Source organism: Vigna unguiculata, chromosome 3, assembly GCF_037176805.1.
Source record: "Vigna unguiculata cultivar grain cowpea cultivar isolate G323 ecotype 2 chromosome 3, ASM3717680v1, whole genome shotgun sequence".
Classification (NCBI taxonomy): Eukaryota; Viridiplantae; Streptophyta; class Magnoliopsida; order Fabales; family Fabaceae; genus Vigna; species Vigna unguiculata.
Window position 1 is genome coordinate 63,503,482 of NC_140794.1, and position 16,857 is coordinate 63,520,338.

General features: G+C 31.9%; 2 protein-coding genes across 2 annotated transcripts; one reads left to right on the plus strand and one right to left on the minus strand.

The window, feature by feature from the left end:
* Positions 1 to 5,828: 5,828 nt before the first annotated feature.
* Positions 5,829 to 7,676, minus strand: LOC114177510 (glutamate receptor 2.8-like). Its single transcript, XM_028062886.2, has 4 exons — positions 7,288 to 7,676; positions 6,854 to 7,178; positions 6,337 to 6,746; positions 5,829 to 6,245 (listed from the first exon to the last, which is right to left on the minus strand). Exons 1-4 carry the CDS (start codon positions 7,621 to 7,623, stop codon positions 5,880 to 5,882), a joined length of 1,437 nt encoding a protein of 478 aa, XP_027918687.2. The 5' UTR covers positions 7,624 to 7,676; the 3' UTR covers positions 5,829 to 5,879.
* Positions 7,677 to 14,812: 7,136 nt separating this feature from the next.
* Positions 14,813 to 16,255, plus strand: LOC114176797 (uncharacterized). The gene is made up of 6 exons (XM_028061958.2): positions 14,813 to 14,985; positions 15,072 to 15,098; positions 15,199 to 15,261; positions 15,753 to 15,831; positions 15,914 to 15,959; positions 16,099 to 16,255. Exons 1-6 carry the CDS (start codon positions 14,944 to 14,946, stop codon positions 16,106 to 16,108), a joined length of 267 nt encoding a protein of 88 aa, XP_027917759.1. The 5' UTR covers positions 14,813 to 14,943; the 3' UTR covers positions 16,109 to 16,255.
* Positions 16,256 to 16,857: the final 602 nt, after the last annotated feature.

The window sequence follows — 16,857 nt, forward strand, 5'->3', positions numbered from 1 at the left end:
AATAATGGATTCACAAAAATATTTTAAACTATAGTTTACAGATAAATTAAAGTTCAATCAACATCCAATAAGTCTGTGCCATTGAAAAACATAATAATATATTTTTGTTTTCAATTTTATAACTTCAAATATTTTATCTTTTATTTGATATTTATACCTTTGAAATTTAATATATACAGAATGCTTGTTTAGGAATAAGAGCATTGGTTTGGTATGAAAATTTAGCCCAAAAAAAAAATTCAAAATATTGAAAGTGTACATATGTCTGGGCTACTGTAGATGGATACCGAGGCATGCAGTTTGGAAGAAATACAACTTAAGTTTTTAATGGTTAAGATAGGTTTTTTCAGTGAAGACTTCAATCTCATAGACTAAGTCAACCAACAGACAACAGAGATCAATTAAAACAAAGACACTGTCACTTTCTAAAATTAGTTTCTCTTAGAATTAATTTTATAAAATTGATTTTAAAGTGTATAGTTATATTTAAATATTTTTAGTTTAAAATAAATAAATTGGGAAGGTTTCCTTTGGTATGCATTTCTCTTGATACATAATTAATATTTTTAGAAAAAAAAAACAAAATGATGTAATCAATTGTGAAGAAATGAAAAAAAGAAAAGAAGGACGGTTACAATTAAGACCAACACGTGGTTTTGTGTTAATGTTGAGTGTGAGGTAAGGAATGATGCTCTTTATTTTTTTCTAGTTGGTTGTGAGGGAAAACAACTACATCATTTTATATATTTCAGTGTATTTTAATTCAAAAAAATGTCTCGTTGTTACAAATTAAGGTTATACACATATCTTTGTCAAGCCACACCGATGTCACGTGTCATTTTAAAAAATCTCAATTTAATTTCTATAACAAAATTTAATTTTTATATAAATATTACAATAATATTTTTATTATAATTAATATTTTTAAATAAATTAAATATATTTAAATTTATATTTTGCATTAAATTTGATTTAAAATTTATTTTAAATATTTAAATATTTATAATTTCTAAACCCATATTAGAATTAGTTTAAAAATAATAACTTATATAAATTTAAATACGTAAATTTATAAAACAGTTTTATAAAAGTTTAAAATAAATATATGTATTTAAAATTTTATTTAACAATTTATATCATTTAAAATTGTTATAAAACTATTTTAAAATAATTTTATTTAAAAAATTATAACATTTTAAATTATTATAAAATTACACATGAATGTATTTTTATTTTTTTTTTAAATTATTAAAGAATAGGATATTGGTAAAATATTATACTCATATTTTTTAATTGTTGTAATTTTTTTAGATAGTAAAAGTGGAAAATGTGAAACTATATGGTCTACTAATTTAATTGTATTATTTTCTATAAATTATATGGAACATTGTTTTGTACAGAAAGATGAATTAATTAGTTAAAGTGATTGGAACATTTGAATATTAAAATATTTATATGAAATTTTGTTATTAAGTTATTTATAGAAGCCTAAATAAATTGAGAAGGTAAAAGTGATAGAAATTTTATTGAGTGGATGAAAGATAAAATAAAAGTTGAATAAAGTTAACGGTGGGATGTAGATCTTCTGATGTCAGGGTTGTGAGGACTTGTGTGCCATGGGATTTGACAATATGAACATTATTTTTGGTGTCTTCTTCCCTAATGTTCATCCACTACCACAAAACAGGCTTTTCAAGTCTGTTGGACAATAACGGATTTAAACCATTTGAAATTCAAACATGTAACTACTATATTACATTCATCCATATAAGATACATCAAAATAGAGACCATCAAATAATTAAAAAAAAAAAACTAGAGTTTTTCAAATATATATATATATATATATATATATATATATATATATATATATATATATATATATATATATAAACAATGTATTGATATCGCATTATGGCAAGTTATGCACTTGTGATGACCTCTATTATTCTATAACGTCTTTGGCTAAGGTTATTTGAATTAAATGGTTATTAGAGCGTCATGATAACTTCCAACTGAATCCATACACCAATGCATACACTACTTTAAATCACTATTAGTCATCCTTGAATTAGTATCAACAAATCTCAAATTAACCTCATACAACCAATCTCAATTCAATCTCATGCACCAACCATATCCTAAGCAATAATCCACATTTACCATAACACACCAAAATTGAGCATAAAAAATTACTATTGGACTTTGATGTATTCGCTCATTAAAATCATCCATTTGTTCAACAAGTAGTGCTTGCAGGTCTTGCCTCACCAGCGACCAGATGGCTCGGCCAACAAATAAATCATTGGAACTCACAAAGGTTAATTCCTCCAAAAGTCACTCAACGAGTCTATTCTCTACCAACGACTACAAAGTCAGTAAGCTCTCAGAATTTGGATTCGCTCAGTGAGCATATACTCGACCAACGACCACTAAATCGGTAAGCTCGTAACTTTGGATTCGTTCAACGAGTATTCTCCCTTAGCGGCCACCAAGTCAGTAAGCCCTTGACTTTAGATTCGTTCAACAAGTACACACTCGACAATGAGTTTGCATTATTATCCAAAACTTGATTTTGTATAATTATGTCAATGCAATCCAATCCAAACAGTCTAATAACCATCACAAACGCAAAAACATACCAACTACAAGTCATACCACAATTATACACTCAATAAGTTTACATAATTGACATTTAATTATTCATCAATCCTAATTCATGCAAAGTATCATAAAACCTAACCCTGAAATCAACATATCATACTCATCAACTACCGAATCATTCTACAACTCAAGTGCACAAACAAATCATTGTATAATCATACAAATTATTATCTCAGTGTTTCTACGACTAAAAAGTAGTGTAATTAGTTTCCCTTACCTATGAGAAAACTCAAACAACTCAAAGAATATCATTGATCAGGGTATATCGTTAGAACAACTAATCAATTGTGAGTCACTCACATGCTAAAGGCAAAACAATGGACCAAGAGAAAAAGACAGAAAACCAACTTAGTCAATTGAAGAAATTGATTGGACATAAGTAAAGAGCTCGCCACAAGGATCACTCTAGCAGATTTCAATATTCAAATAGATGAACATAAGGTGTGAAATGATTTTTAGAGAGATTGTGTGATTATAAAACTTTTATTTATACTTTAACTTTTTAATATTAAAATAATTGAGTATCATTATTTTAAATACTCTGATAATTCTAAAATACTATTTTCTAGATCTTTACATTTTGTTCTTCCTAATCTTATATTTTTGTTCTCGTAATTTTGTTTCCCTTAATTATTTACTTTTACTTTAAAAGGTTACTACTTATTAGGACTTAAGTAATTTTTAATTATCTTCACTGACTTATGATGTTAGATTTGCCACCGTGTGTGTATATATATATATATATATATATATATATATATATATATATATATATATATATATATATATATATATATATATATATATATATATATATATATATATTATATCTAAATTCTAATAATAGTTTTGTTTAATTTTATTTAAAGTGTTTATTTTCTGCAAATCAATTCAACCTTAGTTTGTCAACGTTGGGGGAATTAGAAAGTCTCTATTTTATGTTTGAATTGACGACGATCACCGAAAGGTTGAAGATTGCTCGTTAGCTTCTAGAAATGCCATTTCCTTATAAGTTTTAGAAAAATATTAATATCTATATTTTTAAGATGTGGTCTTAAAGATTATTTTTAAATTAATAAAAAAATAAAAATTTTCCATATTTTTTAATTTAAAGAAGAATCTAACTATTATTGGTTTTTCATAGTCTTAAGAAGATTGTGAAGTATATCAATCTTTATTAAGAATTATATTATTTTTATCCTCTTTGTTATTTGGTTAAGAAAGGATGGTAGTGGTATTTGATATTTTGTTTTTTAAGAATACCTAAATTTCTCTTTGATTGTTTGGAAGGGTTAGAGAAATCTTAAGCTAGTAGTTATACTAAAGTAAGAAGAGTGAATTTAATGTATGTCAAGCTTTATGCTTCTCTTGTCAATCTAATCGAATAATATATCACTGATAATTTGAAGAGTGTTATATGATAAATATGCACTTAATATTATAGCAAAATAAATTGAAGGATAATCAATAAGCTTATAACATTTGTCAACACATTACAATAACTACATTTAGCACTAATTTTCTTGACGTACTTGTGCTGACTGCGGATATCATATTACAAGGAGTCAAAAAGAAGAAAGATGAATATAATTTGCAAAACGATGCGTTACAAAGCTATATATTATAGAAGACCCTAGAAAGGGTTTATAAAACATAAGAAAAACAAGCTTGACCAAAACTATAACTAAATATTTAATATTTAAGCTATTTATATTGTCTATGTTAACAATATATGTCCTGGTGTAATAAAAACCATATTGATGTGATAAAAGATAAACTAATAGACCATAAAAAATGTTAAAAACAGATATTTATTTCTGTCAATTAAACTTTACATGCAAGCACTTGTATTTGGGCATGTAAACACCCAAATGAAAAACCATCCCATGAGAAAGACAAAATAAAAAACATGCTTTAAATAGAAACTGGTCTGTAAATTATTTTCTTCTATAGTAGCATTCCTATGACATATTTTGGATCTTCATGAAGATAAATTATGAAAAAAAATGAAGTTTCATTTTTTAAAAGTGGTGATTTTTAGGAAATGAATTTTGAATATTGAAAATTTCCTATTTATTAACATTTTAACTTAATTAATATGGAGAATTTATCTCTTATTCCGATAATCTTCGAACCAGATTACTCTTTTGCACGGTTTAAAATGTAGTAGTTATATCCATAAACTATTTTCTTTTAAAAAAAACTAGATATAAAGTATATGAAACAATATAGTATAAGTTTGCGTATCTGAGTGTGCCCAATCATTGACTTTCACAGGATGAAAGTCAAACCGCAAACGAAGAAGGAAAAAGTAAAAAAGTGGAGGGCACAATCTTCTCAGGCCACATGTTGTTTGGGCCTAATTAATAATTTGACTTCAAAGTCTAATTGATTATTTTTAAGAAAATACTCTCTTATATAATTCAAATAAAAATATCTTGGAAAAAAGTGATAGATAAGTGTGGTCCATAAATATTTAAAAGATTGTGTTATTTGAGTACTTCCAACCCCCCTTTTTTTTGCATTGAGCTTGCGCAGCCATTTTAATATAATATAACAACATTAGTTGTTATTTATTCAATTAATAGAAATTAAGAAAACCCAGCACAGTTATTTTTTTAATTACTTCCAAAACTGAACGAAACTAAGGAATCAAATGCGCTGAATGATGTTTTTCGGGAGTAGGGTTCAAACGTTTACTAGAATAATTTGTTAAGGTTTTTTTTTCTTTTGTTCGGTCGTATGTTGGGTCCTCCTGTTCGCCTGCTCTGCTGATAGGGTGCACATGTTAAGGAATTCAATGTTAAAATTAGTAATGGTTCGATCTATGAAAATAATAAAATAAATGTATTAATAAATATGAGAGAAAAGTCTTATCAATTGCATATTTAAATTTTATTTATAGTTTTTTATATGAATTCATGATTAGGTTTTGTTTAATCTCTGATTAATTTTTAAACATGATTAGTGATCTGTTTACATTAATTTCGTCACTAGTTACGATGATTATGAACCTGTTTAGACTAATCTCGACATTAGTTATGAGGATTATGAATGTTAGTCTTAGACTAATTCAAACATAAACTCGAATTAAGTTTGTTTCTCCTATTTTTGTCATACATACATACAAAGAAAGAAAACGAGTTTTCCTGTGACACCTATATGTACACAAAAATTTAATTTGCATGTGCAAGAACGTATCTTTGAGAAGGTCTTCTAAACGACCTCTATACCGTGAGTTGAATCATTAGTTGGATGAACGCGTATTTCCGTGGTAGGTGCCACGAAGGACAAATACCTTCGACTCAATGCTTTAGCCATCAAAATGGGCTTTTGCCATATAACACTTTCCGAGATCAATAATGCAAACAAAGTTGAAATTCCTGTAATCAAAAACAGCCCCGCAAAGCTATGAAAGCTGAGACTGAGAGGAGCAGAAGATGCTTCCTCAGACGAGTTTTGTTCACCAATTTCATTCTTCCCAAAATATTTCTCTTCAATTTCATTCATCAAATCACTTTCAGTCACATCCAAGATGGCTCTCGAAAAGTACGCGGTGAGATTCGAGTTTAAAGGGAGTGCCTGCAAATAATGTAAATTAAGGCAACTGTAAGAAAATGAACCCAATTAACACAAGCTTGTTCGAGAATGAGAATGGAGAGGAGAGACTTACAAAACCAAAGCCAGCATTTCTATATTTGGGGCCAGACATAATGTAATTGGATCCGTATTCTTGAAGGTAGAGTTTAAGGTAGGGAACTTCATCGAATATAGCTGCAACACCCCCATTTTTGCTTCCAAGCTTTAGAGCATCGTGATACTCAGAACTGCTGCTGTATGGCCTTAGTTTAGAAGGCTCAAACTTAAATTGCTTAATCAACACGTCGTGAACGAAAGACCCCGTTTGGTATCCAACGTAATAACCCCCTTTTCTTAAGTCATTCACGTTGAGAAAGCTTGGTTGCAGTCGATCCAAGGTCAATATAGAAGTCAAGTTCGCAGTGTAACTTTGCATGAGGACGAACGCCAATAGAAGCCAAACCATCAGCACAAATCTTGAGCAGCTTTTTACCACTACTTGTCCTGAAAATCCAAAATTTTGAAACCGAAAAAGGTAATTAATTAAATCTCATATATAAATTATATAAAATTAAAACATCAATATCCACAGCATATATATGTGTAATTACTTTCAGGAAGAATGGCTTGTGAGAATGGAAACCATAAGATGGTTGCAGGGCAAAGCTTTTTTTGATTTGTAGAACCCTCTTCATTAGGCAACGCGTTTACGTTTCTTTCCATGATGAGTATGGCAATCCCTATGAAGGTAGAGATGATGATTATGCTCAACCACAGATCCCAACTGAAGGGTTTCACAAAAGTCCACATGTTTTGATCCCTCCCGTGTTGAACCGGTACTACCATTTTAACTCCCGATCCTATATATGGCACTGTGAAATCTACGTAGCTTGAACGGTTGGCTAGGATTGTCATATCCCCGACCACGACATCATACTATTTGGTCGAATTTTGAAGCAAAGATGAAAGCAGAATCATCATCAGCTTATATCTGACTTGTTTTTTAAATGAAAGAAAAACATGTACAAGAATGAAATTTACTAACCTTTGACGGGATTAGTTTTAGGAGAGCATCGTATCCAGAACCCTCACTTGAGTCAATAATGTGAGGTTGAACATGTAGAGAAACATTGAAAGGTAAATGGGTTATGACGGCATTGAAAACCTCGATGCAATATCCTGATATGTTGTAATTTTTTTGAGAAGCGTCCCCAACTACATGCACAAATTGTTGGAAACCATTTTTCCTGGGCACCCCTACTCTCAACTTGATCTCTTCATACTTTGATGTTGCATTTGACGCATTCCCCGTTGGTGCTCGTTGAAGCACAAACAAAAAAATCAAAAACAGAGAGAAAAGGGTGGAGAAGCACTTACACATCGTGTGGTTAATACTAACTACTAGTTTTAATCATGACAACAGCAACAACAATAGACTGTTGTCTACTCCTTCCTCTTTATATAGACTTTGAGGCAGTTGGAGGATGCGGGTTTTCGCTTCTTTAACTAATAATAATTAAACGAAAAAGAAATAATATTAATGTCTAAAAACTATTCCAAATAAATTGAATATCAACCAATTTACAATAATATATTTTTATTTTTAAATTAATTACATGTTTATATCTACTTGGAATGTTTTATCTTTTATTTGATATTTTAGACCTTTAAATTTTAATATAAGTAATGCTTTGATATGAAAGATTGGGCAAGTTTGAAAAAAGTCAAAAGATTGAAAGTAAACACACATGACTAGGCTACACTTGATGGAACAGTTAGTCTGTAGGCAATTTCTCGGAAAGAAAGAGTTGGCAATTTTGATGGTGTGTGTTGTTTTTGTCAGTGAAGACTTCAACGTTTTAGACCTTGACCTGGCAATTTAAGTTGATACAATGATATTTATTTATTTTTATCTTGAAAAAGAATAATTGTAAATATAGTATATTTTGTTAAAAAATGTGGACAATGTTATTGTGTTTAAGTGAGTTTATTCCAATTAAATTATTCATAAAAATAATTATAAGTTTTTTTTTTATCTAGCCATCTTAAAATTACTTTTCCATTTTTTACACGGCAGAGTCTGGTATAGTCATGTAGGATAATAATTAATTAACTTGATAGTGGGGAAACTATATTTATGATTTTGGACCACAATACAATTGTTAAGACCCTCTTATCTCTTCCTTGTGTAAGAAGAATCAAGAATTAGTTATTTAACATAAAATACGTGAGAACATTTATGAAAAATTGACTGGTATTTTAACGTAATTCCAAATAAACCGACATAAAATCAAATATACAATACTTTTATTTTCATTGCATTCAACTTATTCCTTAATTCTATCTTCAATTACATACCTTAAGGTGGTACTACCTTCCGCGAACTATCAAAAAATAACATTATTCAATTTACATTTTGAACACTTATAAGTATGTATCTACTTTTTTTATATTAAACTTCTTATTGAATTTTTTTTACTAGGCCCATTGAGTCCAACTAGCTCGGATTGAGACAATTTTTCCCGCTATTGGGACACCAACAAAATAAGCAGCGTTACGATTGCAATGTAAAAGAACAACAAAATATATATCTATAACATAAAAAAAGTAAAAAAACTAAGAGTAGAATTAGTGATACTGGGCTTAATTAACAATACGAAAATGATATTTCAACATAATTTTTGAACTCATTTTTGATATGGCTGACGTGATTGACTTTTTTTATTTTAATTTTTTTTTAAATGAAACTTAAGTGATGTGCACGTGTGCGGAAATTATCCTGAAACTTCTTTTTGGCAAAAATGAGATGAGACGGGAAGAGAGAAAGGTGGACAAAATGGAGACAAAGTAGAGTGTTGGTGAGACAGGGAGAGAGAAAGTTGGAGGAAGTGGAGACAACGTGAGAAAGTCGGAGGAAGTGCGGAAAAAGTGTTGTTTGTGCGACAGAGAGAGATAGGCGTTGCAGACAGAGAGAGAGGAACGGCGGGGTAAACTCCAGTTGTTAGAGAAACAGAGAAAGAGAGAGATCAAAAGCCATAGAAGAAGACGTTTGTGGTTGCCGGAGAACAGAGGTCTGACTAGAAGTCATCGACGGCGATGTTTCCAGAGTTAATCAAAGAAGACGGCCACTAGGGCTTCCAAAAATCCAACACCTCCGGCACACAACAATGACGATGGTGGGTAGAAATAACAACCGCTCCAGAGGTGGGGAGTGCTCTCAATTTACATGGGGAGTGATGGCATAAATTTTGGTCTTCAGAATTTCAAATTAAAAATGGAACACCCACCATAATGTCCACAACATCATCACCTGACATACATGGAAATGAAATTAAATTTAAGTTACAAATGGCTCAAAAATCCTTTATTTTCCTTGCTTGGAGGCATTTCCAATAAATAAAACAAACAACCGCTCCCAGAGGTAGGGAGTGCTCTCAATTTACATGGGGAGTGCTGGCAAAGATTTTGGTCTTCACAATTTCAAATCAAAAATGGATCAAACACCATTACGTGCCCAACATCATCACATCACATTCATGAAAATGAGATTAAATTTAAGTTACAAAGGGATCAAAAAGGCTTTCTCTTCCTTGCTTGGAGGCATTTCCAATAAATAAAACAAATAATCGCTCCCAGAGGTGGGGAGTGCTGACAAGGATTTTGGTATTCAGATTTTCAAATAAAAAATGGAACACCCACCGTAAGGTGCACAACATCATCACCTCTGAAAATGAAATTAAATTTAAGTTACAAAGGGCTCAAAAATCCTTTCTCTTCCTTGCTTGGAGGCATTTCCAAATAAATAAAACAAACAACCGCTCCCAGAGGTGGGGAGTGCTCTCAATTTACATGGGAAGTGCTGGCAAAGATTTTGGTATTCAAATTTTAAAATAAAAAATGGAACACCCACTATAAGGTGCACAACATCATCACCTCACATTCATGAAAATGAAATTAAATTTAAGTTACAAAGGGCTCAAAAATCCTTTCTCTTCCTTGCTTGGAGGCATTTCCAAATGAATAAAACAAACAACTGTCTTCTTTGATTAACTCTGCAAACGTCACCGTCGATGACTTCTACTCAGACCTCTGTTCTCCTGCAACCACAAATGTCTTCTTCTCTGGCTTTTGATCTCTCTCTTTCTCTGTTTCTCTAACAACTGGAGTTTATCCAGTCGTTCCTCTCTCTTTGCAACGCCTATCTCTCTCTGTCGCACAAACAACACTTTCTCCGCACTTCCTCCGACTTTGTCACGTTGTCTCCACTTCCTCCGACTTTCTCTCTCCCTGTCTCACCAACACTCTACTTTGTCTCCATTTTGTCCGCCTTTCTCTCTCCCCGTCTCATTTCATTTTGCCAAAAAGAAGTTTCAGGGTAACTTCCGCGCACGTGCACATCACTTAAGTTTCATTTAAAAAAAAATTACAAATAAAAAAAGCCAGCCACGTCAGCCATGTAAAAAATGAGTTCAAAAATTATGTCGGAATATCATTTTCGTTAACAATATGGTTGGACAAATCGAATAGGTTTCATATACTTTTCTCTGCAAGCTTCCAACAGCTTAAGCTTCTTTATAATTTTACATTACTACGTAGCGCCATCTCTCCTTAACAATCGCATGAGCTATTACCTCTCCTCTTCTCTTAAGTTATTTTCTTCTCAATGGAAATTCTTTTTTAAGTGTTTCTTTCTATCTTTATCTTTAGTTGTTTTTTATCCCATAAGTTATTTTGGTTTACACCTTATTTATATACTATGAAATTGTTTTTTACCATTTTTTTTAAATTTTTTTTATTTTGACCGTTATTCTAAAAACCCTTTTTTAAATAGTAACTTCAAACATTAAACACTGCAATCCGACCATGGCGCTCAGCACACATCCGACCATGGCGCTGAGCACTCATCCGAGAAAGATAAGAGAAAGATAATTGGTGGGAAAATATAAGAGAGGAGCTAAGAAGAGCAATAGATTCTCTGTGAGAATCTATAATTATTTATTTTGAAGGTTCAATGCTTTTCATCAACTTTCTCTCACTAACACAGTCTCCTTTCTCCGTCGACTGGCCCAACGGAGCTACTTCAACATATGTCTTTCCCCCACTTCAGTCAACTACCTCACCCACCATGAACTCCACTGTAAAAAGTTCTAATACTTTTGCTCTATGGCATACAAGAATGGGACATGCTTCCCATAATACTATCAAACAAATTCTTCACTCTTGACAAAAATGCTTTCTTTGTTAAGTTTTTTCTTTGTAAAGTTCGTTCTTTGTTAAGTTCATTTTTTGTTAAGTTTTTTAGTTTATTTGTGCAGGCATGGCAAAATCCAAAAAGGATAAATCTAAGAAACATTAGAGATGAAAGGATATTTGGAAGTTAGGTAAAGTTATGAAAAAAAATGGGCCTAAAAAAATGGGCCTACAAAAAATGGGGGTAACGTTTTACAAGGTAAAACACACATTGCACACATTGCCGACCCTGTCACTCAGCAATCATCCGACCATGGCGCTGAGCACTCATCCGACCATGGCGCTCAACACACATCTGACCATGGCGCTGAGCAATCATCCGACCATGGCGCTCAGCACGCATCCGACCATGGCACTCAGAACACATCCACCAATCTCACGCTATGTAGTGAGAAGCTCCTTCTAATCAAAAATATAGTGGCCCCGATTATAGGTAAGGCGAGAAAACGGGAAAAGAAAATATCATCTCTGGTGGCAAAATTACACACCGCGATTGAAGAGAAAGATAATTGGTGGGAAAATATAAGAGAGGACCTAAGAAGAGCAATAGATTCTCTGTGAGAATCTATAATTATTTATTTTGAAGGTTCAGAACGTTTCCTCAACTTTCTCTCACTAACATCGTCTCCTTTCTCCGTCGACTGGCCCAACGGAGCTGCTTCAACCTGCCTTCGTACACGTGCATTCGGGAAGGTCCCGATCACACGCCCGGGTTCAAGGCTACCGTCAACTTTAACGGTGAGATCTTCGAGATCCCTCACTTGGTGGTAGGTGTAGAACTTTGATCATATTGATTAATCCATTGTTTTTTTAATTTAATCATGCTTAAGTCTTTATTAGAAAACTTTATGAAATTTGCGCACGATAACAACGTATTTTTCGAATTTTATCCTGACTTCTGTAATGTTAAACACCAGGACTCCAAAGTGATTCTACTTCAAGGAAGAATTAAAGACAGGATATACGTCTTTCCTCCTCTTCAGTCAACTACCTCACGCACCATGCTACCCACCATGAACTTCACTGTAAAAAGTTCTAATACTTTTGCTCTATGGCATGCAAGAATGGGACATGCTTCCCATAATACTATCAAACAAATTCTTCACTCTTGACAAAAATTCTCTTTGTTAAGTTCTTTCTTTGTTAAGTTCGTTCTTTGTTAAGTTCGTTCTTTGTTAAGTTTTTTAATTTATTTGTGCAGGCATCGCAAAATCCAAAAAGGATAAATCTAAGAAACGTCAGAGAGGAAAGGATATTTGGAAGTTAGGTAAAGCTATGAAAAAAACCGAGCGTAAAAAAAATGGGCGTAAAAAAATGGGCCTACAAAAAATGGGGGTAACGTTTTACAAGGTAAAACACACATTGCACACATTGCCGACCCTGGCACTCAGCAATTATCCGACCATGGCGCTGAGCACTTATCCGACCATGGCGCTCAACACACATCTGATCATGGCGCTGAGCCCTCATCCGACCATGGCGCTGAGCACACATCCGACCATGGCGTTGAGCACTCATCCGACCATGGCGCTGAGCACACATCCGACCATGGCGCTGAGCACTCATCCGACCATGGCACTCAGCACACATCCGACCATGGCGCTCAGAACACATCCACCAATCTCACGCTGTGTAGTGAGAAGCTCCTTCTAATCAAAAACATAGTGGCCCCGGGAGTAGGTAAGGCAAGAAAACGGAAAAAGAAAATATCATCTCTGGTGGCAAAATTACACACCGTGATTGAAGAGAAAGATAATTGGTGGGAAAATATAAGAGAGGACCTAAGAAGAGCAATAAATTCTCTGTGAGAATCTATAATTATTTATTTTGAAGGTTCAGAGCTTTTCCTCAACTTTCTCTCACTAACACCGTCTCCTTTCTCCGTCGACTGGCCCAACGGAGCTGCTTCAACCTGCCTTCGTACACGTGCATTCGGGAAGGTCCCGATCACACGCCCAGGTTCAAGGCCACCGTCAACTTTAACGGCGAGATCTTCGAGAGCCCTCACTTGCTGGTAGGTGTAGAACTTTGATCATACTAATTAATCCATTGTTTTTTTTATTTAATCATGCTTAAGTCTTTATTAGAAAACTTTATGAAATTTGCACGCGATAACAACGTATTTTTCGAATTTTATCCTGACTTATGTAATGTCAAACACCAGGACTCCAAAGTGATTCTACTTCAAGGAAGAATTAAAGACGGGATATACGTCTTTCCTCCTCTTCAGTCAACTACCTCACGCACCATGCTACCCACCATGAACTTTACTGTAAAAAGTTCTAATACTTTTGCTCTATGGCATGCAAGAATGGGACATGCTTCCCATAATACTATCAAACAAATTCTTTCCATAATTCTATCTAAATAAAGATGATTTCTCTTTTTGTGTCCACATTTCATAATACCCGTTTTACCCTTAGTTATTTTAAAAATTAATTATTTTATAATTAGTTTATCTTTTACCCATTTCATAATACCCATTTTTTTTAATTTTTTTTATTTTAACCATTATTCTAAAAATCCTTTTTTAACAATTACTTTATTTAACAACTATTTTAAAAAGAATATTATTGATCTTATAAAAATAAAAAAAAACGGATACACATGCGCGACAGCGCCTGTGTGTTCGCTAGTATATATAATATTGATTAAGTAGACATAAATAATTCTTTTATGAAAACTAAAATAAAATCATCTTGACTTTAAAAATTAATAGAGTATTTAGATTCATAGTATAGTGTGGTAAATATTTTACATTCTATTATTTTAAAAACACAGTAATATAATAATTTTAGATATCTATAATTACAAAGACGATTTTTTTTTTAAATTATTAATGAAAACACATCATTTCACACACATATGTATATTCACTTTTACCTTGTGATTATAAAAAATAATTATTCTGATTATTATTAAATAACAAATTTAAAATTTTAAAAAATATATATTATTAGAATAATTATAAAATAAAAACAAAATTTAAAGAGTAAAATAATTAATAAAATAGTTTATATTAATACAAATAAAATAGGTAGTGAAATACATGCAAGTACCAAAAAAATTCTCTTTATATTTTATTAGTTTTTTTTATATACACATTTTATTATTAATTTTACTTTTATCAAGATAAACTATTTTATTGATTATTTTATCATTTAAATTTTATAATTATTTTTAATTTTTTATAAAGTTAATAATATTTATTTGAATAATAATCAATTTTTATTTTTTTATTATTGTAAGAATGTATTTTCACTGATAATAATTAGAAAAAAATATAATAGGTGTAAAAAATAGGAGCGTCATGACTTGACTTTATTTGTTCGCCTTTAAAACCCTCACTCACAAAAGGAAATTACAATAATTCAGAGTTTAGGGTTTAACAGTGTGTTTCTCACTTCTCCTGCCATCTTCCTGCTACAATTGTTACTCCCTTCTCGTAATCATGGCGAGCACAAAAGTTCAGAGGGTTATGACTCAGCCCATTGTAAGATTCTCGTAAACTACTTACAATTTTATTTTGCTGAAAGTTTATCTGTAACCTAATCTCATTCGTTTCTTTGATTTTGTCAGAACTTGATTTTCAGGTTTCTTCAGAGCGTAAGTCTTCTCACACTCTCATCCTGGTTGATAATTTCTTGTGGGTTTTACCTAATTTCTATGTAATTTATTCTCTTGGCTTTCTTTGTAATATATGCAGAAAGCACGCATTCAGATTTGGCTTTTTGAGCAAAAGGACTTGAGGATTGAAGGAAGAATCATTGTGAGTCTAATTTTTTATGTTTGTTTATTTCACACTTCTCTTCAAAGTTCTATTTTCTGGACTTTAAAATGTTCGTCGAGGAGATGCAAAATCGTCATCCCGAGGGAGGACTGCGTTTTTTTAAAGATTTTTTTTGAGCACTGTGACTACGTGTATTGGGCATTGGCAGAACATAGTTTAGTGGCGGTTTTCTTTTGTTCCTTTTAAAAAATTCATTCTAAAATGTTCTATCCATACACTTCAAATTAGCCAACAGTATATACTTCGTATTGTAAAAAAAGTGTGGGTTTTCGTCCGTTCTGTGATATGAGCTAATATCTTAAACATTGAGATTTGTTTACCTCAGGAATTTTTGTGAACCTTTTCAGTTCTTTGGGAATGGGAATATATGGGAATGAATATTGGTAGTTGTATATAGCATACCTTGTTAAAAAAATGATTGGCTGACTTGTTACTGTAAGGATAATACGATTTTATCGTTTTTCAAACAGGGTTTTGATGAATACATGAATTTGGTTCTTGATGATGCTGAGGAAGTGAACATCAAGAAGAAGAGCAAGAAGACATTAGGTATGTTAAAGTTTCTCAAATTTTTCTCTTTTTGTCTTTGCGGCTTATGCATTTTCTAAAGAACTTCATTTTTTTTTCTTAGGGAGGATTCTTCTTAAAGGAGACAACATAACTTTAATGATGAGCACGTAAGTGGAAATAAACTTCACTTTTATATTTCTCGTGATTAACACTGGAGTGAAGTCAAATTTGTACTCTGATCTTTCTCATAATTTTATTTAAAATAAGTTAAATTATTCTCTTACAATTTTATCTTCTTAATTCCAGGGGGAAATGATATACACTCTGGGACATTTGTAAACTATATTCGTATCAAACAAGGCAGAACTATTTTTCTCTTTGGTTTGTATTCATCTATCAAACTCCCAAACTGGAATCTGATGGTTTTTCGATTATGGAAGTATAGCCTACAACCTTTCCCTCATTTGATTACTTTCTCATTTTGATATGTTTTTAATATATCTTATTCAATCCCTTATACAAGCATGTTAGATTGATTTCTTTGGGATATCTCTTCAATGTATTTGCTAAGGTTTTGCAATAGGTAAATGTCTTTATGCTGGATATAATAGTTCATTTTTATAGCTTACACTTAAATCTATTGATTTGGATGGCTTCCAAATATTGTCAGTTACAAGAAGATCATCTCAAGTATGAAATAGGTCTAGTAGTATTTTTGGCAAGGAAGTTGCACAATTAATGTATTGTAGCAACAATTTTTAATGTTGAACCTGTAGGTAGCATTTTCTAGTATTTTTTGAATTTTCTTCCTCGTTAAATTATTTTCTCAAGCCATGTATCGATTGGTAATAACAGGAACTGAACCTTAAATAGATGGAACAAACTATGTGAACTTTATTCCTTCTCATTCCATCCAATGCCAATTTTTTCGTCTCTAATTTGGTCGAGGGAGGGGGTAATGGGAGGACAATAAAGCCCATTCATTTTAGTAAGTTATCAAATTATGTTTGTCGTTAACCTGGGACAAAGTGGGTATGTGCTATCCCCAAAGTTCGTGGTTGCTGG

Excerpts from the sequence above, each read along its gene's own strand:
- LOC114176797 (XM_028061958.2), top strand. The coding sequence starts at position 14,944 with ATGGCGAGCACAAAAGTTCAGAGGGTTATGACTCAGCCCATT. Across the intron at positions 15,099-15,198 it reads TTTTCAGGTTTCTTCAGAGC|AAAGCACGCATTCAGATTTG; the intron begins GTAAGTCTTCTC and ends TAATATATGCAG. Across the intron at positions 15,262-15,752 it reads GGATTGAAGGAAGAATCATT|GGTTTTGATGAATACATGAA; the intron begins GTGAGTCTAATT and ends TTTTTCAAACAG.
- LOC114177510 (XM_028062886.2), bottom strand. The coding sequence starts at position 7,623 with ATGTGTAAGTGCTTCTCCACCCTTTTCTCTCTGTTTTTGATTTTTTTG. Across the intron at positions 6,747-6,853 it reads ACAAGCCATTCTTCCTGAAA|GACAAGTAGTGGTAAAAAGC; the intron begins GTAATTACACAT and ends TTGGATTTTCAG. Across the intron at positions 6,246-6,336 it reads GAAATGCTGGCTTTGGTTTT|GCACTCCCTTTAAACTCGAA; the intron begins GTAAGTCTCTCC and ends CATTATTTGCAG.